This window comes from Lissotriton helveticus, chromosome 5_1, assembly GCF_964261635.1.
Source record: "Lissotriton helveticus chromosome 5_1, aLisHel1.1, whole genome shotgun sequence".
Classification (NCBI taxonomy): domain Eukaryota; kingdom Metazoa; phylum Chordata; class Amphibia; order Caudata; family Salamandridae; genus Lissotriton; species Lissotriton helveticus.
In genome coordinates this window covers 928,165,218-928,189,545 of record NC_136065.1, presented here as the reverse complement: position 1 = coordinate 928,189,545, position 24,328 = coordinate 928,165,218, and the positions used below count along the sequence as shown (strand labels likewise).

The 24,328-nt window shown below is 45.0% G+C and overlaps 1 protein-coding gene across 2 annotated transcripts in view; it reads right to left on the bottom strand.

The window, feature by feature from the left end:
- MYOF (myoferlin) overlaps positions 1–24,328 on the bottom strand; it is a 680,400-nt gene that overhangs the window by 375,937 nt on the left and 280,135 nt on the right. For both annotated transcript variants that reach the window (XM_078643399.1, XM_078643401.1), the window contains exons 12-13: positions 19,254–19,380; positions 206–309 (exon numbers count right to left, since the gene is read on the bottom strand). In XM_078643399.1, coding sequence (XP_078499525.1) covers positions 206–309; positions 19,254–19,380 — 231 coding nt within the window. The remainder of the gene's footprint in view (positions 1–205; positions 310–19,253; positions 19,381–24,328) is intronic.

Here is a 24,328-nt window from a genome sequence, read left to right as displayed (position 1 = left end):
TGGCCAGTGGAGCTAATGCCAAGAAATTGACATCGCAGGCTTGCAACAAACAGGCAAAATGGGTGTTAGCACAACCAACCTCTTTGCTCTTTCTATACTGTTTCTAGCAACACTGTCAGATTTGTGATGGGAGGCAGGTATAAGTAAGAAAAAACAAGTAAAGCAAAATCATGGTTCTTTCGTTATTAGAGAACAAACAGAATACCTTTTTCCCAGCGAAGCACACTTCAACAAAAGGGTCCACCAGGTTTTTCTTGTCAGAATCTCCTCCAAACATTTCTTTTACTGACTGTGCAAATGCATCATCCACTGCAGAGAGTTGAAAAACTTAATGAGCAGAGAACTCTTTGAACATAATTTACAAATCCAGCAACCCCAACGTTTGATTACACTTTTAACTCTTATGAAGAATTAATAGCTTATCTTTCATTACTGCCTTACTCTGACATTTCATCTACAGACACATGCGTACATTTTCAAATCAATACCAAAAATAAATAATAAAAGTTTCTAAACGTATAGAAATGGCAATGCAACAATTCAATTTCTTAAAGTAGGCATTTATAATACAAAAATATAGAAAAAGGATTTTCCCAAACAGACTGATGAATGTTGCAACATAACGGACGATCATATATAGCTGATAGAAAGATGCATATAGCTTTATCCCTAGTTCTAATGCTGAACCAAATAGATAAAGGTTTTTGCAGATTTCTATTCTCAGCAGTATAACCTGCACAATATAACAGGAAGTGAATTATATTTTTGCTTTGCCTCAGAGAACAGTAACAGATTACATCCCTATTCTTCAAACCACAAGAGCGATCACTTAACATAAGGAAATTTAATTGCAACCCAAGAAGCGGTCATGTTATAAACTCTAAATAACCTTACTTATACTTGAGAACTATATTTTACAGTCTAAATACCAAATTGTACACCTATGGTCTCTGACATGTGTGTATGAGCAAATAAGTAGTGCCTCTCTCAAACAAAATACTACAAGTGAAAATTAGCTGGGGAAGACATCCCTTAAGGATAAGAACCCTCACTCACCCGAAGGTGACATGCTTCATCATATGGGTCCTCCTTACCAGTGTAGAAAACCTAGTCACCACTGGGAGCTACTACTTCGGTGTTTAAAGAAGGAGCTCAGAGATGTTTTGGTAAGGAACAGGATGGTAATCCCATAAGTGAGATGATGGATGTAGTGAGGTATGCAGCGCTGTATTAAGGAGTGAATGGGTGACATTAAAACTGACTAAGTAGAATCACTACATAACTTTATTAATGTGTTCTACTTGACAGGGTTAAAATGAAACAGCACAGTGGTATGGATATAAAACCACTGTCACTTAATGGTCGACATGTTTCAGCCTATTGACCTATTCCAAAGTATCAGCGGCTTTCTTCAGGACCAGATATACTATGAGCTAATGCTGCTGCAATCAAGTGAAAGAAATTATATGGTATAAGAAAATAAAGTATTATACAACACCGGTATTCCTGCGTTTCATTTGTCTGTCAGGTCATACCCAGGTATCTATAGATAAACACAAGTAAAATAGAAAAGGAGAGAGAGAGACACAAACAGATTGCTGAATTATCACATAAAATACTATGCATACTAAGTGCATTTGTCACTATATTGCAAGTATTAATATGCTGCGGAAATAGTCATGAGTAACAAGGACTTACCCTCAATTGTATGATAGGCCAGCCTCACCTCTACCTGGCTGGCTGCTCTGGAAGGAGGCCCCACACTGCGGGAAATAATATAAGTGTCTAAATAAGTACACTATTCTCTAATCACAACAGAATATTGCTTTGTCAAACAGGAGAGCCAAAATACTCCTAAGTATAACAAACTATTAATGACCCAAATGTGCTTCACATAATAGCTGTGGCATTACAAGTTAGAACTATAAATCTAAGCTTAACAAAAAATGAGGTAAGGTAACCTGTTTAGTCACACTATCCATAGCAATATATCTAAAAGGGTTCGTAAAGTGCCTAGCAACTAGACGTCTTACCTGTCCGTCGGTACCTTGATTCCACGCACGCGCAAAAGATCAGTATATCCTTCTCTATGTTATTCGCGCATGCGCCTGGTTGAAACTCTACTCTTTGATGCATGCGCAGTGATAATACAGGCGCGTTTTGAGACTACCTAACCATTAGGCCCCACTCATCCCGCGCACGGCTGCAAACAATTACACGGCCACTATAAAAACAGTTGTCTACCTTCCGTTCGGTACCTCCCGGGGCGAGCTCTTCTGGGCATCGAGGTACCGACGGACAGGTAAGACGTCTAGTTGCTAGGCACTTTACGAACCCTTTTAGATATATTGCTATGTATAGTGTGACTAAACAGGTTACCTTACCTCATTTTGTTAAGCTTAGATTTATAGTTCTAACTTGTAATGCCACAGCTATTATGTGAAGCACATTTGGGTCATTATTAGTTTGTTATACTTAGGAGTATTTTGGCTCTCCTGTTTGACAAAGCAATATTCTTATGTGATTAGAGAATAGTGTACTTATTTAGACACTTATATTATTTCCCACAGTGCGGGGCCTCCTTCCAGAGCAGCCAGCCAGGTAGAGGTGAAGCAGGCCTAGCCTACAATTGAGGGTAAGTCCGTGTTACTCATGACTATTTCCGCAGCATATTAATACTTGCAATATAGTGACAAATGCACTTAGTATGCATAGTATTTCATGTGATAATTCAGCAATCTGTTTGTGTCTCTCTCTCTCCTTTTCTATTTTACTTGTGTTTATCTATAGATACCTGGGTATGACCTGACAGACAAATGAAACGCAGGAATACCGGTGTTGTATAATACTTTGTTTTCTTATATCATATCATTTCTTCCACTTGATTGCAGCAGCATTAGCACATAGTATATCTGGTCCTGAAGAAAGCCGCTGATACTTTGGAATAGATCAATAGGCTGAAACATGTCGATCATTAAGTGACAGTGGTTTTATATCCATACCACTGTGCGGTTTCATTTTAACCCTGTCAAGTAGAACACACTAATAAAGTTATCTAGTGATTCTACTTAGTCAGTTTTAATGTCACCCATTCACTCCTTAATACAGCGCTGCATGCCTCACTACATCCATCATCTCACTTATGGGATTACCATCCTGTTCCTTACCAAATCATCTCTGAGCTCCTTCTTTAAACACCGAAGTAGTAGCTCCCAGTGGTGACTAGGTTTTCTACACTGGTAAGGAGGACCCATATGATGAAGCATGTCACCTTCGGGTGAGTGATGGTTCTTATCCTTAAGGGATGTCTTCCCCAGCTAATTTTCACTTGTAGTATTTTGTTTGAGAGAGGCACTACTTATTTGCTCATACACACATGTCAGAGACCATAGGTGTACAATTTGGTATTTAGACTAAGTGGGAACATACACCTAGTGGTCTATAATCTGTCCCTTCAGACCCCCAATCCACGGTAGTTTCACCTAACTATATTTTATACACAATATTGAAGAGCGGATTATACAGTTGAAGCAACGAGCATCTTACTGCCTTTAACTTCTTGACCAAGACCCCAAACACAACAGTATTCACAAGCTCATGATTACTTGGGTCCCAATTGGCCAGCAGATCCGAAGTAGCTTAAACTCCTGCTAAATTTAGTTCTTACTGGTGAATTTATGAATTTAACAAAACAAACATTCACCATATGTAGCGCTTTGAAGTAAAACTTCACTTGTGTATATTTTGATGTGCTCGTTTGTACACAGCATCTACGTTTCAGCAGGTGCTAGCACATGGCTATGAACTCTTCAAATCAGGGTCACAGAAGCATCTCCTACCTATAACAAGATCAGTGCTCACCTGACCAATGGAAATTAGTGTTTAAAAAGTGGAGATTTTTAGGATTAAACAAAGGATAAAGCTTCAATGATGCACTGAAAGTATAGGTAGGCAGAATTAATTTTTTAAGGAAACAAAATAACTTAACATTGACATTGCCAGTAGGTCTGGCTTTAAAGTAATGTTGTATGGTAATGTTAAGCATTACAAGTAGATAGCATGGGTTGGATATATGTGTGTGTGGAAGCAAAGAACTGTAGAATAATATTGGTATAGGTGAAAAGGTCAGGTGAAGGCATGGATGTAATTTAGGGGTTTCAGCTGCAACCCATGACTTGCTCCTTGTGACTCCTAGCGACAGAGGGGGCAACATCAGTGCCAGGAACACAGGGGCAAATCGTCCTTATGGACATTAATTGGGGCTCCACTTTCCTTGTTTTCTAAAAAAAAAATATTACACCAATAGTGAATAATATTGTATTATTCACTATTTGTGTAAGTAATATAGAGCACAATTAACTGGAATAGGACTCTCCCTGGCCTATACGGTAAGTAAAAAATGCTTTTAAATGAATGTTCAGAGAGAGTGTGTGTTTGTGTGAAAGTGTGCATTTGTGTAAGTGTCTGAATGAAAGTAAAGGGCAAATGGCGCACTGTCAAGCCAGACCTAAAGATCCATGTAGGCTAATGACTTCCAACCCTCCCATCTGTGCTGCTGCCAGAGAAAAACACAATAAACTATGTAGTTATTTAAGACACTTTAATAGCATTACAATGTCATGTGTGGGCCCCTGAAAGTTCAAGCTCAGGCCGCTGGATAAATAAACACAAATTATCACAGCTGTGCGTAGTGCCGTTCAAAACATGTACTCCTGGGTCCCAACATGTGGGCAAAGCCACAGCGCCTCTCCAGGTGATTCTTACACAACTGCTGCTAGGTTGTCAAGCGAGACCATAACATATGCAACTCTTTTAGCTGTAATTCCCCAAACCTATGCGGTCCATCTCAAGAAAGTGAAAGCTAAAAGATGGTGGAGCGGATTAACTGAATTTCTAAAATAAGAAGCAGCGCGCGCTGGAGGCATTTCACGCCAGAAAGTTATTGTGAAAGTGAAGCATATATTTATTGTAGAAGATATTTAAAGCTACAAACCATAATATATAATCCCAGACAAAATTCAGGGTCAGGCCCAAAGTCAACGATTTTTTGCTGGCAGAAAACGAGCTAGCTGACGAAGTTCAATGCTATGTTTTCATTTCTTCTTTTGGCAACACACTTAAATGATCGTGTGAAAAAGAAAAGGTCGCGGTTCCAGAGCGGCTGCAGTACGCCTTGCGACTGGACTGTCATCACGCACGTACCAAGTCCTTTCTCGCAAAAACATTCAACGCCCTTAACCTTTGACCCCGACCGCTGGCAGCCAGCTGCAGGAAAAGAGGACTGTGCCATGGACAGGCCAGGGAGCCAACATGGCCGCACACAATGCAAATAGCCAACAGCCTAACGTACTCTATATAGTACGCAGTTTATGTTCTTCAAATTCTTGACTCGTGTGTTGGATTTCCAAGGAAAAGAAAATACTTTCCAAGCAGAAAAGGATATGCGAGAGGGTGACTGCAAACTACATAGAGCAGCTTTGTTGTATGGTGCACTGTCACATGTATTAATGGACAGAGTAATGCAGCTACACTGATTACTGACAAAGATGTCTGATGGCACCATCTTTTAAATCAAGCAACAACACATCAATCTCTTGTACACACCACAACCCAGACATTCAAATGCTCAGGACAGGAAAATATAGCACAAACACCAACTCATGGTCATCGCGGCACACGCTGACATCCATACTGCGGTACAAAAGGGGGTGGTGATGGACGGAGCATCTAAACCAATCAAACACTCACACCCAGTCAACAGATCTGGGTTTAATCCATCACCATTCTTTAGCCCACTCTGCCACCACAGTTCAGACATGGCCATATGCAAATCAGTCTGACCCTGTGCCTCATGGGAACAGTCCAGCCCGAACTGCCAAGCCATGCCTTCCCTGGACCGGAAACAAGCTTCCGGGGACCGGTTTCTGGCATTACAGCCGTCTTCAGCCAGGCTTGCTTGAATCCAGTGGCAAAGTGAGCAAGGGACTCCCGTCTGAGCATACCCTGCCAACTTATCCATACTGCGAGCAAAGCAGACTGGATTAGCCTCATTCATAATCTTGATGCTATGATTAATACAGAAACCTGCTCACTTCAAACGCTCACACATTGATAACCTGGTCCTGCAAGAGTACTGCTTATGAAGCATAGGCAGTTCGACGAGACCAGGAGGACCTCACAGTGTTCTATCGTATATCATGCCTCTGCTCAGTCCCTTTGAGCTCTTGCGAAGTTAATTCCCACTCATCAAATTCAACACACTGCTGCAGGATCACCAACAGAGGTGGAACCTGCTGCAGCACAAAGACAGCCACTATCCAAATGGTCAATGAGGACCTCTGCATCTCAGATGCCAACCTAGATCTTTTCATCCTCTTATTTGAGGCTTTCAGTGCCATGGACCACCGAAACCCTGCTAACGCACTGGCTCACTGAATGTGTTTCAATAGCATTACCCTGGATTGCACGAGAGTCTTGCTGCCCAACACAGAAATGCACAGCCACCAACAGGCAGACAACACTCATGATTTGATTTGAGCATTTATATAGCGCATGAGTGCCTTAGGGCATCTTGGGGCTTATACCAATAAGTTCACTAAGGTGCAGATGGAACTGTTGAAGAATATGTTAATTGGCAAAGACCCAGGTTTTTATCGATTTTCTAAAGGCTAACAGCGTAGGACTGCTCTTTATGAGGCTGGAAGAGAGTTCCCACGTTTTGACCGTCCCTAACAGAAAGCTTCTTCCACCCCATCGCGTTCTATTGATCTGAGGAGTTTTAAGAGTTTGCCATGTGCGTATGTTGGATTTCTGGAAGGCACATACCAGTTCAGGTGTTTCTTCAGGAATTGAGGACCAGCTGCTTGCAGTGCCTTAAAAGGGATCTATGATGTTACAACGCGTTATTTTACAACGCAGACCGTTACATCGCAATTTTTACAACGCAGGAACCATTACAATGCAAACCTTTACAACGCATGTCATTACATAGCAGATGCTATTACAACGCATGGCATTACATCGTAAGTATAGGTAAGTATACCTTTTTTAAAAAAATGTAATTAAGTTAATATAATTAAATTAATTTAATTAAAATACATTTTAAAATAGTAATTGTTTTTATTTAATAAATTTAAATTTATTTATTTAAATTAATTTTAATAAAAATTGTAATTAATTTTATTTAATTAATATAATTAAATTAATTTAATTTAAATATTTTTTTGATTGTAATTAAATTAAATTATTTAAAATAATGTATTTAATTTAATTATTTTAATTAAGAAATGTAATTAATATAATATAATTAATTTAATTTAACCTAAAAACACCCCTGTACCCCAAACCCTACCCTGAAACCTAAAAACACCCCTGTACCCCAAAACCCAAACCCTACCCTGAAACCTAAAAACACCCCTGTACCCCAAAACCCAAACCCTACCCTGAAACCTAAAAACACCCCTGTATCCCAAAACCCAAACCCTACCCTGAAACCTAAAAACACCCCTGTACCCCAAAACCCAAACCCTACCCTGAAACCTAAAAACACCCCTGTACCCCAAAACCCAAACCCTACCCTGAAACCTAAAAACACCCCTGTACCCCAAAACCCAAACCCTACCCTGAAACCTAAAAACACCCCTGTACCCCAAAACCCAAACCTAGCCCTGAAACCTAAAAACACCCCTGTACCCCAAAACCCAAAACCTGCCCTAAAACATAAAAATACCCAAACACCCCAAAACATATACCTCAGTACACCAAAACATATACTCCTATACTCATACTTATTAAAAAAATTACTTAAATTAATAAATTTAATTTATAATATTTAAAAACATAATTAAATATTTTTATTTATTTTTATTTATAATTAATAATAATTAAATCAATTATATAATATTAAATAAAATAAAAAAAAATTATATACTTACCAATACTTACGATGTAATGGTATGCGTTGTAATAGCATCTGCGTTGTAATGCCATGCGTTGTAATGGCATCCGATGTAATGGATCCTGCGTTGTAATAGCTGCGTTGTAACAGCATTACGATGTAAAAGTTGCGTTGTAAGTGATACACACCCCTTAAAAGCTAGGCATTGCGATCTAAACTTGATCCTCTTGTCCACTGGGAGCCAATGCAGAGTTTTGAGACAGTGGAAAACTGTCTGGGACCTGGGGATATCCAGCAGTAGTCTCGCTGCCGCATTTTGGAGATGCTGTAGCCTCTGCAGGAACTGTGATTGGATACACATGTACAAGGCATTACCATAATCTATTCTCGACAGGGCTAAGGCTGTTAGAAGTGTTTTCAGGGAGTTGGGCGGGATAAATGGGCAGACTTTCCAGATCATTTTTAAGATGATAAAAAATAGAAGAGGTTAATGTTTTCATCTGGTACTTAAAAGTCAGCTTGTCATCGAAGATGAAACCTATGTTTTTCACCGTCCGCACTGGAACAGGGAAGTCTCCCAAACTGGAGGGCCACCATCTAGGTGACCAGAAGGAGGTATCACTACCTACCCGTAGGACCACCGTTTTACCACAGTTAAGTTTTAGGCAATTGGACCTCATCCACTGGTTTAGCTGTGTCGTGCAGCTGTTAAAATTATCTGCAGTCTCTTCGACATTGCTTGACACGGACACCACTAACTGGGTGTTGTCCACGTATGATACCACTGAGAAGCTATGACGTCTGATTCTTTTTTTTTTTTTTTTTTTTTTTTTTAAAAACCTTTATTTGAGTAAGCAAAAAATTACAAGGATGGGCCTACAACCACACGGGCCGGCCGCTAAAAGAGGAGTAGACACATATCATATATGCCCGCAGAGGTAAAAGTCAATCAACAATGCAATACTCAGCACTATTTACAGGACAAAAACAGTTTTTATTTATATGAAAGAACAAACACACACAAAAGGCGAAAGTATAGTACCGAAGGTCAGCTCAATGGATGTAAGGGGGGGGACAGCAACAGAAGTACAGCAGCAAAACACTAAGCACTGAGGAGCTCGGAGGGGGGGGGGAGGGACACAGAAGTCAGTACAAAAAAGGGGAGGGGGAGGGCCGGAGACACCAGCACAACCCCTATATGAAAGGTTCCAAGAACGCTTGCCTATGGAGACAGGGCAAGCTCAACAGTGCCCACAAGGGGAGGAGTACAAATGTCGCCACGGTAGTCGTTCCATTGACCCCACATCTTCACCCATGCTCTGGGTCTGCCCCTGGCCACATAGACAGTTTTCTCACGGAACATGGACCAATCCATGTTATCCTCCCATTTCGAGAGGTCAGGGGGCCTGGAGGCCCCCCAGAGTTGTGCAATGTCTCGCTTCGCAACCATATAGCCCAGGGTGGCCCATCTAGTCTGTGCCACCGAATAGTCCGTGGGCTCCCAAACATTCAAAAGACATCGACGAGGTTCCGGACACAAGGACACACCTGTCACCACAGCCATCACTTCAAGCACGGCCGCCCAATAAGCAGCCACCATCGGGCACTCCCAGAGAATATGCAGGAAAGTAGCACGCAAACCACACCCACGCTTACACAATCCATCGGAGGAAAAGCCCATCACCACCAGTCGCGGTCCCGTCACGTACACCCGATGAAGGATCTTCAATTGAACCAGACGGAGACGAGCCGGAATAGCCACTTCCTTCGGGGAGGAGAGGGCTGATTGCCAATCCTCATCATCAAGTTCTAACCCATCTCCCATCCACAATTCCCGAAGTCGGGCCAATAAGTCGGTCCGATTGTTAATCAACTTTTTATAGATCAGGGAGATAGTGCTATCAGGAAGATGTCCATCAAGGAGACGGTCCTCAAGGGGGGGAAGAGTCAGGCGGAATCTCACCAGGAGCAAACACCGAGGCCAGGGTGTGCCTGAGCTGTAAATAACGAAAGAATTCCCGACCACTCAGGCCATAGTCAGCCTGGAGGGCCTGAAACGAACGCACAGAACCCTTAGAGTACACATCCCCCACCTTGGAAATCCCAATCATGTCCCAACGGTCGAAACCCTTGGAAGACCAAAGACCGCCCAGACGTTCTGAAGCATAAAGCGGCGTCGCCAACGTCAAGCGATCCTCCCAGCCCAAGCTCACATTCGCGGCACGCCACACCGTCAAAGCAGTCAATGTAGGTCCCACAAGATGGCGCCCAGCGGAGCGAGAATAAAGCACTCTGTTAAAGTCACCTCCCGGAAGCTGAAGTTTATCCATTTCAAACGCCGGATTACGACCTGGCGAAAACATAGCGTGATTGATAGCGGACAGATGGGAAGCCCAGTAATATCTCTTAATATCGGGGAGCGCCATGCCCCCATCATACCACGGGATGGAAAGTTTCGCGAGAGCAATGCGCGGACGCCCATCCCAAATAAGCTGCCTCTGAAGGCTCTCAATCTCCCGAAAATAGGAATTAGGGATAGGATCAAAATAATTCTGGAGAGCATAGAGAAACCGCGGCAATGACATCATCTTAAACAGGGCCGCCCGACCCAGGGGAGAAAGGGGAAGTCTGCGCCAACGGGCAACGTCCAAACGTAGCCTAAGTAACGGGGGAAGGAGATTACGATCAAAACGAAGGGACGAGTCCAAGGTAACAAAAACTCCCAAGTATTTGAAGCCATCCCTGGCCACCTGAAGAGGAAGTCTGCTCGGCAACGGAGGCAAGACACCAGACAAAACATACACACAGGATTTAGTCCAATTGATGACGAGGCCTGAGTTAGCGCCAAAGGACACAAGAACGTCAAATAAAACAGTTAAAGACTTGCGAGGGGAAGTAAGGTACAAAAGGATGTCGTCCGCATAAAGCGAGACGCGGTCTTCGAAGTCCGGGGCCCAGCGAATCCCTTTAAGGGACGGTTCCCACCGGAGCCAGGCCGCCAATGGTTCAATAGCGAGCGCAAACAACAACGGGGACAGGGGGCAACCCTGCCGGGTACCCCTGCCCAAGGAGAAGGGAGCCGACACTCTACCGTTTACCACAACTTGTGCCAGAGGTTCCGCGTACAACAACTGAATCCAGCTAATAAACTCGCACCCGAATCCGAATATCACCCACATCGTACAATCTGCCTTGTTGCTCACGAAACATCACCTTAGCAGCGTCTGTGACCAGGGATTTATATGCAAACTGTTTTAGACCCAGGGCATGGAGTTTCTCAGGCGTGACACCAGATTCCAACTCATCCTCCAAAGCAGAGATCTCCCCCTCAAGGTCCACCACCTCCCTCCTCCCGGCTTTCTTGGCTTCAACAATCAAGGAGAGGGCCTGTCCACGAATCACAGTTTTAAAGGCTTCCCACAGGGACACAGCCGAAGGGACCGACCCCTCGTTCTCCAGGAAATATGCATCTATGGACTTGAGCAAGAGGGTACGAGTCTCAGGAGAGGAAAGATACCGAAAGGAGACGAGTCGCCAAAAGTTTCGCCAAAACCTTGGGTTCAACATTCAACAGGGATATGGGTCTATATGAGGAACAGAGGTCACGTGGTTTACCATCTTTAGGGATGACGACAATTGTCGCCAGGCGCTGATCATAGGGAAGGATGTTACGTTCACGAGATTCTAGAAACATGGCGCGAAGATACGGCGCCATCTTATCGGGGCGTAGCTTGTACAACTCAATGGGCAACCCGTTCGGGCCCAACGCTTTGCCCGAACGGAGCGAACGGATAGCAGTCGCTATCTCATCATTCGTAAAAGGGGAGTCCAAAGCAATACGGTCCAGGTCGGTGACACAGGGCAAAGTGATATCGCGCAAGAGTAAGCGGGAGTCAGCCACGTCCCTCTCAGACACGGGAGCATATACAACACGGAAATATTCCGCAAAACGATCAACAATGGCAGTCGGATCAGTCACATTCTCACCACTCGCCGACTGAATCACAGGCACCACACGATTAACTCTTTCCTTCTTGTCCAACCACGCTAGGAGTTTACCCGCCTTATCACCCACATCGTACAATCTGCCTTGTTGCTCACGAAACATCACCTTAGCAGCGTCTGTGACCAGGGATTTATATGCAAACTGTTTTAGACCCAGGGCATGGAGTTTCTCAGGCGTGACACCAGATTCCAACTCATCCTCCAAAGCAGAGATCTTCCCCTCAAGGTCCACCACCTCCCTCCTCCCGGCTTTCTTGGCTTCAACAATCAAGGAGAGGGCCTGTCCACGAATCACAGTTTTAAAGGCTTCCCACAGGGACACAGCCGAAGGGACCGACCCCTCGTTCTCCAGGAAATATGCATCTATGGACTTGAGCAAGAGGGTACGAGTCTCAGGAGAGGAAAGATACCATGGGTTAATTGGAGCCACTCGGCCCGCTGTCTCCACCCCAACCTCGAAACGAAGCCAGAGCGGCGAGTGGTCAGAAATACCCCTTGGCAAATGCAAAATCTCTCGAACCGCTGACGACTGGGCCGCGGGCATCAGGAAATAATCCAGCCGAGACAGACTGCCATGAGCCCCAGAATGGAAAGTGTATTGGAGCTGAGTGGGGTGCAAAAGTCGCCAGCAGTCCACAAGGCCAAAGGTATCCAGAAACCCACCCAACCACTGCTGAGCCTGCGGAGTATCCCTAGGGGGATGGCGATCGTGAAGGCCGGAAAGCACCGAATTAAAATCACCGGCCAGGAAGAGAGTACTTTCAGGGAGATCTAACAAAACACGGCCCAAATCAGTGAAAGTAGAAGTCTGTAAACCCGGGGGAACATAAACATTAAAGAGAGATAGGGTGCGGCCCTCATATCTACCCACCAAGACAGTATACCTCCCACGGTCATCCTGAATCACCTCGTCAATCGCTAGGGGGAGGGAGGTTCGAACAAGGATACCCACACCCCTAGATCCGGAGGTAAACCCCGAGTGCGCCACAAGGCGGTAGCCCCATCTATTCATCGCATTACAAACATTACCAATCAAATGGGTTTCCTGCATGAAAACAATATCTGGCGACAAACGTCGTATACAATTCAAGACCACACTGCGCTTAATACGATCTCCCAGGCCATTAACGTTCCAGGAAACAAATTTCAACCCTCTACCCCCCATCCCAACCACCCGAGCCAAGACCCCTCATCCACGAGCAAGACACCAGAAACAGCAGCAGACACAGGAGCAATTCGCCTTGAAAACAACACAAAAAAGAAAGAACTTCCCAGCCCCCCTCCCCCAAACTGAAGGGAAACACCCCCCACCCTGCACCCCTGCAAAAAGCTAAAGAGCCACCCCAACCTGCAGTGTGCCTGTCGCCCCATAACCCCTAGTCTACACAAAGACCCCGGAGGAGGAAAGGTCTCCGTTCCACCCGCCCCTGACAAACATCAAGAACGAAAAGTAACAAAAGAAAGATAAAATAATCACAATGCAGAGGAACGCCGGTCAACAATCCTGAAAATGTATTCAAAATAAAACATGTGAGCCAAACAGTCAGATCTCCACACCACCCCCGGCACCACCAGGGTGAGCGGCGGATTCAGTCTCAGGAGCACGGTCAGGCAAGGAGTCTAGCCAGTCATTAACAGCATCTGGGCGATCAAAGAAAAGGGTACGCTCATTATACTCGATCCGAAGTCTGGTGGGATAGAGCATAGCATAACGTAAGCCCCGATCCCGAAGACGTTTCTTGGCCCCACGAAACTCCATCCGTTGTTTCTGAACTTGTTGGGAAAAGTCCGGGTAAAAGTTCACCGTAGCATTCTCAAAGGCCACCGGGCCCTTCACCCGTGAGGCCTGCAGGATAGCGTCCCGGTCTCTATAGTGAAAAAGCTTCGCTACAATGGGTCTCGGCGGGGCTCCCGGCCGAACCTTGCCCCCTGGAACACGATGTGCGCGTTCCACCGTGAAGAACTTCGTAAGGCCGGAAGGGGCAAGATGGTTCAAGACCAGATCCTCAACCAGGAGATCCACCGAGTGGGGTTCAGGGTTCTCCGGTACACCAACCAGGCGAACATTGCAGCGACGTGCCCTATTTTCAAAATCCTCCCGACGTCGGGTCATGAAGTCGTGCACCCGACGGAGATTTCCGACTTCTGTCTGGAGCTCCGAGACGTCCTTCGTGAGGCTGGACGATTTAATGTCCAACGATTGCACCCTCTCATTCGTCTTGCCGAGATCAGCACGAATAAGATTAACCTCAATAGCCACGGTGTCAAGTTTATGGGCCAAGGCCTCGTACTGTAGGCCGGTGGATTCCCTCACGCCCGAGATGGCGCCCATGATGTCCTGTAGGGAGGGCTCCGCCGACTCTTCCAAAACTCGTTCGGACGCTGTACTAGAACCAGGCAGGGCAGCTCCGGGGGACCCCTTAGAATGAGTATAGCGGTCCATGACATTTGATTGAACCGGGGCTCCGCGCAGAGGTGCTTTCGTCTTGCGCGTCTCTCTGTCCCCTCTGCCCGCCATTTTGAAGATGCGTCACAGGACAAGCCACCAGGGTCGACGGGCCCGACACCCAAAGCACAGGATCAAAAGTACACAAAAATGAGGGGCACAACTCGGGTAGAGGTCGCCAAGCCAGCAAATAGTCCGCAGGAAAAACCCAACAGCCGATCCGCCTCCAGGTCTCAGCCGCAACTCGATAGTCACACCCGTGGCCCAAGTCGGAACAGAATCGAAACCGAAACTTAGGAAGGGGGACCCACAAGGCCAGATCTCCTGCCGTTGTTGTTCAATTCCAGGACGGCTACAGAACCGCACCCCGTCCCGGGCGCACCTCGAGGGCGGAGTCCAAGAGTTCAGACCATCATATCTCAGGAATAAGAGATCCAAATCAATTTCGGAAAGGTGCCAGGCTGATCAGCCAAACGTCCTCCACATGGATTCTTGCAAGAAATCAGGATTCAGTCAGGATAAAATGCCGGGGGCGGCGAGGGTCCGGAGAGCGCTGTGCTCAAGCGGCCATCTCGGATGCCCGCCAAGCTCCTCCGCGACGTCTGATTCTTGTGGCTATCGGAGTCACGCAGAGATGAAAGATCTTAGTGCTCAGGGACGAACCCTCTGGCACCCCGCAGGGGAGTTTAAATTGGTCAGACACGAAAGCTCCGGACTCCACTGATTGAACTCGGTCAGAGAGAAATGTCAGCAACTTAAGGCTGAGCCTCTAATTCCCAGATCAGATACCCTGTTGGCTAATATTTCATGGTTCACTGTGTGAAATGCCACTGATCGATCTACAAGATCAGGGCGGCCTTACCCCCAGCGTCCAGTATAACTCAATTCTTCTGCTGCCATGACCAGAGCGGTCTCAGTGCTATGCCCCTCCCAGAAACCGTATTATAAGGGATAAATGACGTGAGCTGTGCATTTAGTATTTTTTCCAGTACCTTAGCAGGAAGGGTAGTCTGGCGATAGGGCTGTAGCGGCTAGGATTGTCTGGATCAACGCTTTTTTTTTTTGTTTGGGAGTGGAAGAATCTATGTTTTCCAGTGTCAGGGAAAGTACCTGAGCAAATTATCTCCTTATATACAATGGCTAGTTGTTCACCGATATCAGGCACCAGATACAGTATTTTAGGAGGACAGGGGTCGGATGGAGCCACCTATTGAGACGGTTTTTCCATCTGGATAATCTGTTCTGTGAAAGGAGGGGAAAAGGACAAACGGATTGGGTAGGGAAGGAGATATAGGTTGTCCTGACAAATGCACCCACTTGCCAGGCCTTACCTATCTCTTTTTATGCACATCCGACACCCCTATGGTAGACCCAAGGTACCTCCCTGGGCAGGGTGCAGTGTATGTGAAAGGTAGGACATGTACTAAGGTGTGTACCATGTCCTAACAGTGAAAAACTGCCAACTTAATTTTTCACTGTTGCAAGGCCATCTTGCCAATAGCACAGAATGGGGGAGGCTGTGTAAAATGCTTCTAGCCTATCTTCCCATAGGCTTAAGATGGAGAGGTGAAATTTAGTGTGCCTGAACTCACGATTTAATAACACATCTTTTTGTGAAGGTGGTTTTTGAATTGTGTGTTTAGAAGCCACGCTTTTAGAAGTGGCTGGTTGATTTGTTCTAACAATTCTGTGTGTCTCTGCCTGGTTGTGGATTGACTGTCTGGATTTGAATGTGATAGGATCTGGGCAATATCTTGACCCTGGGGAGGAGGTGAGACAGCAACGGGCTGACCTGCATTTAGAGTGTAGGGGGGAGCAGTAGTAGCCCCTGGAGGTAAAGAGGCCCGGCCTGCTGCCATAAAACAATGGCTCCATCTCCTGCTGAGTGATTGAGGATCCAGACCCCCACCATCAAAGGAAGAAGGTGTCAATGTCAGGGAGACACCCAGAACTGGTTTGGACAGGGGTAAGTGCCCCCCTAAACACAAAGACGTCAAAGACATTTAGGGGTATAACTATGAGAGCTGAAACCCCTGGACTTTGGACTGATCAAGACTGAAAAGGATTGAAACTACTTTGCGGTCAAGAGGAACCTCTGCCAAAGGAAGAACAGCTGAATTAACTGAGCGAAGGACTGACCCCTGCTGTGTGTTCTGGGGCTGACCTGCAGTTTGCTGATTTAACTAAGGAGAGGCTAAGTGACTTTGCTGTGTCCCCCTGCTTGAAAGAACTTTGCTGTGTGCTGTGTCCCAAAGTAACGTGTCTAAGGGCTTGAGGAGAGCTGGCTCCCTGTTGTGGAAACACAGGAACATAAAAGTTTCCAAGTGAGTCTCAGCGACACTGTGTGTAGGCTTTTTGCAGCCTGAGCTCTTCGTAAGAACTGCCCCATGATCGTGTGGACCCAGAGTCAAAGTGATTCTCCGCAACGCTGTGTGCATATGCTTTTTGCAGCATGAGACCTTAGTCAGAACTGCCCCGTGATCGTGTGCACCCGAGTCCAAGTGAGTCTCAGCGACTATGTGTGCGTGTGCTTCGTGCAGCCTGAGACCTTTGTGAGGATTGCCCTGTGATCGTGTGCACCCGGAGTCCAAGTGAGTCTCAGCAATGCTGTGTGCATGTGCTTCATGCAGCCTGAGACCTTTGTGAGGATTGCCCTGTGATCGTGTGCACCCAAAGCTCAAGTGAGTCTCAGCGACGCTGTGTGCATGTGCCCTGTTGCAGCCTGAGACCTTTGTGAGAAATAGCCTGTGACTGCGTCCCGGAGCAGTCTTGTTCTCTGCTTCGACCGACAGTGTCCAGAAGTGCTGCGATCGTCACTGCCATCGATCCAGACCGGCATCCCCAGAGGAGCTGTGGGAATTCACAGACGCTGGCCTGAGCCTGCCTTTGCCAAAGAGACCTCGAACCATCACTGTCTGGGTCCGATTTCCACTGCCCATGATCAACGTCGCATCGGAGGCCCAAGCTGCGAGGAGAGAAGAGGAGAGTGAGATCGTACCCCCCTAGGTAACGCTCAGCGAGCGCATGTGTGTCGCAGCCTGGGGTAGGGTGCGGGCTATGAGAGAAACAAAACGCTCTTGGCCTTTCCCATCTTTGCAGTGCGAGCCTCTGCTCAAGTCCATATCGTGGCCCGTACTCGTCGAGGAGTGGCAGGAGTGTGGATCTGCACTTTGTTTTCCATCATAACCGTGTTGGGGGCATATTTTGGCAGTAGCTGACCACGAGTCAGTAAGAGTGGCATAGAGACCGGCCTGAGCACCGCGATCGGTGCCGGAGTACATTATTTTGGCATTATGATCTTCCTGATTGTTGCATTACAAATTGCATTATTTTTGCATTACGAACTGTCTGATTCTTGCTTTACGAATTGCATTATTTTTGCATTAAGAACTGCCTGATTGTTGCCTTACGAATTCCATTATTTTGGAATTACGAACTGCCTGATTGTTGCATTATGAACTGCATTATTTTTACATCACGAAGTGCCTGATTTTTGCATTATGAACTTGATAGCATTGCCTAAGGACTGCATGGGATCATCGAGAATTGCTCATTAATACTGCAAGAACCCTCAAGGGCTTGCTGGCCTAATAACCAGCAAGGTGAAATATTACAAATATGTGGGCTCATCGTATATCTTTTTTTATAAACATATAATTGTTTATGAAACTCGTGTGGAGTCCTTGTGTGGTGTTATCACTGGGTTACTGAGAGCGTGGTTGCAAATACTTTACACATTTGCCTTGGAGATCAGCCTGGCTGCTCGTGTCAAGCTACCGAGGGGGTGAGCAGGAGCTATCTGAGAAGGTGTCCTTCCTTTCACTGACTTAGAAGCAAGGGTCCCTATTTGGACTAAGGTACCTACCTCAGCCAAATAGAGACCCCCAGTTCTAACAAGAGCAAAAAAGAAAACAAAAACAGACTGCAGGCTTTTTCCTGCTGTACAATATGAGAGTGGACATCTGATGAAACAGACTAGGCATTTTTACTTGTTGTGATCTAAAATCTGGACCCAGAGGGACACCTTTGCTTATGCTAGGCTATTGTTCTCTACAGATATATCAAGAATCCTCAGAGTCTGAAAAGCAGCACACAATTATAAAGCACCAAACAGCCTAATCTTTGGGGATTTTGGCACTGATTCTGATTATCTTGCAAGCCTGGCTCATTAGCAATGTGCATATAAAACAAACTATATCTATTCGTTTCCAGTATGACATAAGAGAAAGTCTTTGGAGGAAAAAAAATGAGATGCTATGCCATGACTTGACACCATGAAACAACCAACCACCCCAATTGAAATAAATTTGTTGATAGAACTGGAGGGTTAGAAAGTTGACTAGGAGAAAAAGCAGTACAAACAACTATAATGAATGGCTTCTTACCTGCCCACCATTACAGAAGAAACCAGTAACACTAAGCCTTGCGAAAGCAAACGTTTTGATGGTAATGGACCGAGACTGAATAAGCAATTAACCCCAAAATGAGAAGCATTACACTCAAGAGAATGGAATTCTTGCAACATAGTAAATCTCTTGGAGATGGATATTTCTGGCGAGCACGAAACAAGTGTTGTGTAGGCAAGCTTGCGGAAAGCCCGCCTCAATGACCCTAAATACTAAGTATCAGAGAAGGTGTGGCTGGATACAGCAATATGTTTTAGGTTCTTTGTAGGGTTGGGAATTGTAGGGCGTGAAACAAGTTTTGCTCCTTCATTTTTCTTTTAGATGTTCCTGGAACTAAAATTAATGAAATCAAAAGTTGCCAAACTAATTCCCTGAAACGAATTGGCCATTTCCAAAAATGCTACTACTTTTTATTTTAAATCAGAGCAGAAATCTTGCAACTAAAATGGTGAAAAATAGTTTTAACAAATCAAGAATATTATCTGAGCAAATTCCATACTTTGTGGTATATCTTCAGCTCTGTAGATTTTAAGCAGGAAAGTAACCCATCTAAGTGCAACACCAGCTGGCAGTAACAGATTACTCTCAACATCATCAGCTTCACTCTCCTTATCTCGCTTTTCCACCTGTTGGAAGTAAAATATATGAAAAATGAATGCACGCATATGCGCAATCAACACAGTACAACATGCATTCTTTAGATTAAGACCTTAGCAATTCTTATCAAAAATGCAACGTCAATTCTAAACACAGTGCAACATTTGTTGAACATTTTAGGTAATGCAGAGTTTCAAAAAGTCTTAGCAGCATAATTTATAGAATACACAAGCAAACATGTTTATCTTTGCCAAAAAAAGCACTAAACACAGTTAACAACTCTTCATTCCAACTGACAAAGTTGTCCATGTTCACCCCATGAGCAAGGTAAATTCAACTTGCACTGATCAGTGGACTTCATCTGTTTAGGCTCTATAAAAGGTGTGGTTTGTTGAGAACTTTTGCATGGCTGACTCTAGGGATTACGAGGTCCCATAATTGAAGATTATATTTTAATATCAGTGGCTCATTGTGGAACGCACATCAGTTTGGGCAAGGAATCTCTGGCTTAAAGTCTTGCCTAAATCAGGAGCTACTAATTCACTTTTAACATGTTCTTATGTGTTCAATCTACACATACCTACCGCTAGTAGCAGCACACTGAAACAAAGGAGTCCCAATCTATAATCTTGGTTATAATTCCTAATAAAGATCGCATAAGCAGTGAACCTGCTGAAATGGGTTGACTTAAAGTGAGACTGGACTGCTGTCAAATAAATTTAGTAAATGGAGCCCTCACTTTAATTCATATAGGTCTGAAGTCGTCGTAATGGTTTGGTGCAAAAGAACGGCTGAGTATTTCACTATTTCGAATTCAGTCTTAGAACATTTGGGAGAGTGGCAGGAAGTTGGCGAATATCAGATTTCCTGCATGATGTTTTTGGTTAGGTGTATTTAGTTTAGGTGTATGGGTATAACCAATTGATTATATAGCATTAAAACCCGCCTTAACAGGCTCTGCTGGCCATTAAAGGCAAGCTCCAAATTTTAACAAGGAAGCAGGCCTTTAATGGCCGGTAGAGCCAGTTATGGAGGGCTCGAAGGCTATTAGAACATTTCGCCCCAAGAGGGCAGAATGCTCTAATTAGTAAAAACAAACACCTCTCAGAGCCCAATGGGGTCGAAATCCCCTTGGGCTCAGAGAGGCCATAAAGTCAAACATTGGAATGTTGGAGCTCCTGGCTTCTACCGGCCATTACAAGCCCGGAGCACTCCATTGTTTTAAAAGGAGCTCCCAACTAATACTGGGTGGAATACTATGATACGGTCACAGAGTGTGCGTAGTTTGCACAACTACGCGAATTGCACGTAGCACAGTGCAAAAACGCATAGCATGCATTTTTTGCTCGGTCGCGGTCCTCACCGGCAAGTTGGCGACCGCGTGAAAGCAAAATCCCCATCCCGGCGAGACTTTTTCCTCATTCATGATCGGCAACTTGATGTTGCTGATCGCGAACGAGGAAAAAGTCTCGCTGGGATGGTGATTTTGCTCGCTCGTGAAGCAAGGTACATCATTTATCTATGCAAGGCCTACTTGAAGAAAATAGATTGCAAGATATCTGGTGGCAATTTAAAAATCAAGCAATTGTTCAATAGTGTTTGAGTGTGAGTTCCCCTTAAGAAGCCAGATAGGGAAAGGTAGAGCCTGCTGGCATTTGTACAGAACTTTGTGAGCAGAGGTGGTCCTTGCTTACCAAATGGAAGAACATTTACATGTAATTTGAGAAATATACAAAGCACTGCTGCTCTATATATTGTATGGGACACCCAAAACCTTATTTATGGGATTCATCACACAATATGTTGCTAAAAAGAGGAAGCTGTAGTGTGACAGTATTAACACACTAGAGTTCGAAGATCAAAATGCCCAAGCTATGGTAGATAGTAATCCTTGCTCTGAGAATATAGCAAGCTGAGATTAGCTACTGGGAGTCTAAAAGAAAAATATCTTGAGGTAGAGACCCTCCAATAGTTTTACAAAAGAACATCTAAGAGAATAACAAGATTGGACAGCAACTGGCCTTGCACTGATGCTATGGGGCACAACAGAAAACAGTGCATCTAACATCTCTATCAAATGCTGATGTATGATTGACCGCTCTACCTATGTTTTTATATTTGCATTCTTCTTGTATCCTACCCGACATCTCATAGATACAAACTCATACATATCAATGGGCAGTCTAATTTTGAAGCATCCTGCCTGCATCTGATGTATGCATCAAGATGACCATTATATGAGCAGAGTATTTTAAATCCAGCCTTTTATGAACAGGTCAAAACCTGTGTCTTTATATCTAAGTGGCACAATGAAGCTCATCCAAAATTAGTTACCCCCTCTATGCCTTCAACTAATGTTTGCAAACTGCAGTTACAAAGTTCTAAAATACAGGCAGTAAATGCTATTTGCCGAGCATAATTTATGTTGATGTCCGTTTCTTACTCACTAATTTGGTATATGAATTGTGAATATGCAAGTCAACTGAAAAGGAGGTCAAGTCCAGTTAGGTGTGGGGAAATGGCCAAGTACACAATGGCGTAGGACAGTTTTCTGAGGCTCTCGGTGGCCATCCTGAAACCCTGGTAAATCTGGCATGTACATCTACCTTTGCCAGGGTAGGGTAATGATACAACAAAATGGTCCACCCCCTCAAATGGCAGTGCTGTTCCCAGAGCCTCCTATTTCTCTGGTTACAGAGAAATCTCAGTTTCAGCCACCTGTGGATGAAACCAAATAATTGGTGCTGGGTGGGTGCTCTATGCCCAGGCACTGATCCGATGGAGCGAGACCTGCAGAGCCCAGCAGTAAAAACCCAGCAGCTCCAGAGAGCTGAGCTGGGAGCAACCGGCAGTCCATACTACACTTAGAGCATCCCTGTGCCCAAGGGCATAACACAGGTCCCCGCAGCCCACGCGGTCCGGGGGGGGCCCTAGCTCCAAGGGGCCCCATCGGCCCTGCACTCTGGCCGGAGACCTCCTGATTGAGCCCGGAGGGGGCCCCCTAAGTACCGTGCAGTCACTTTTCGTTACGCCAGTGCATGTGCCCTTACATAAAAGAGCCTATGCCAGTCAGGTGGGTGCGCTCTGCAAAGATATCGGAGCTGCAGGCACAGACGACGAGAGAGGTGAAAGTGGAGCGACTGGTGCAGGGAGAGCAGGAGGAGCCAGGTGTGCAGTTGTGAAGGAGGAGAGAACTTTGAACCACCACAGTCTCCCTTTGTGGTAAAGGTTACAGAGACAGAATTAACCTCTCCTTCCCACCCCCCCCCCCCCAACAAATACAATGCATGTTACCTTGAATTCAACAATGGACTAGAAGGGCTCTCTTTTGTGCTCTACCCCAACCCTAATATCCACCGCCTGAATCTGTGAAATAGCAGCAACAGCAATGAGAGCCTTGGCAGGCTGTTCTCCGATCCTGGAGGTCTGGGGTCTCGGTCTGTGATCTTTGAATGCCACAGTCCTAAGCAGTAATGACATTGATTGGTAAGATTATATTTGGAGAGGACTTTAGGGGGATTTAGATCCTGCCCCTCTTTTTTGGTCCTGGAGGGCGAAAGCCATTAGCCAATTTGTTTGCACCACTGTTTGTAGGGAAATGCCATATCCTAAAGGAGGGCACACCTAAGACCTTGAAACACAATCTGACACATGGAACAAAATGCCTTTCTGAATTGGAAAACACCCTGAGATTAATGGATACCCCACAGGTTTCGACAAGGTTTAAGAAGCTCTAAGACAGAGATCACGATGGACGTGATACAACACTGCAAAAATAGATGCAATGGAAGGAGTTGTTGGCCTATTGAAGATGATAAAATAACAGAGTCAAACAAACTGAAGTAATGTTGGACGAAATACAGCCGTCAACCACGGCACAACAGACAATTAACAGACCTAACTGCAAGTGCCTGCTCCCTCAAATACAAAACTGAAAAGTCGGATGAGCATTCCATATGCAGCGATATCTGCACGTTGAGTCTATCCAACAATAAGATCACATTCCTGGAGTATTGGCTGAGAGTAGAGGTTGCCCTGCAGGGCTCATTTTGTTGCTTTTTGTATTTTTTACTTTGAGAATATCCACAGGGTTCAAGTAAATCTTCCCAACAACCCACTAACCCCCTTGTGATCGCCAGGCCGGTTTTGATGAGCGTCTGCACTATAAAGGCAGAGAAACCATCCTTAAGAAAGTATAAGCAACAGGTCAACTCACTTTGCAAAATAGTAGGGTTTATGAATTTTCTGACTACACAATCGCAACATCAACAATTATCTTTGACAGCTGTGAAGAACCGCCTAAATGAACTCAATGTACAATACATGTTGCTCTTTCCAGCCAAAAGAAAGTTCATGGTGGGCAAACCCTTCTTTTTCACAGATCCTAAAGAGAGCTGAAGAGACACCTATGACATTCTTTAAGTGTTAACAGCCAATGAGGAATCATTGTTAGAGACGACACATTAACAAGCCTATATGCTCACAATACAAGGCAGAAAAAGAAGATGCAATAAAAGCAGTGGAGGCCCTGGAGAAATGGAGGGCCTCCCTGTTGAGCAAATTGGACACCATGGACTCTGTGGGCTCAGACTGGAGGCTCTTCAGCAAATGAATCTGGACTGCTGAACATAACCCGGAAAACTGCAAATGACATTTGCTGATATGGGTGTGGGGTAGGACATGTCCGGTAAAGCTTTTATGGCGTCAAAATCTTCAAATTAGGATTGACTGGGCTCATGGGATTGGCATATCATAACCGGTAACTGCAAAGCTACACACCCTACATTCTTTATTCTCTTAAAGAGAAGGGATCTATACGTTTTTGTTCACAAGTAGCTAGAGCACAGTTGCTGGTGAAGGTGTCAATGACAAACATAGCTCATATTTTGCTATCGGGTGCGGCACTGGCGTGTGACAGCATTTGCCTATTTCAGATAGCGCTAAGTTTGCTGGAAGAGAAGTATAGTCCTTACGAAG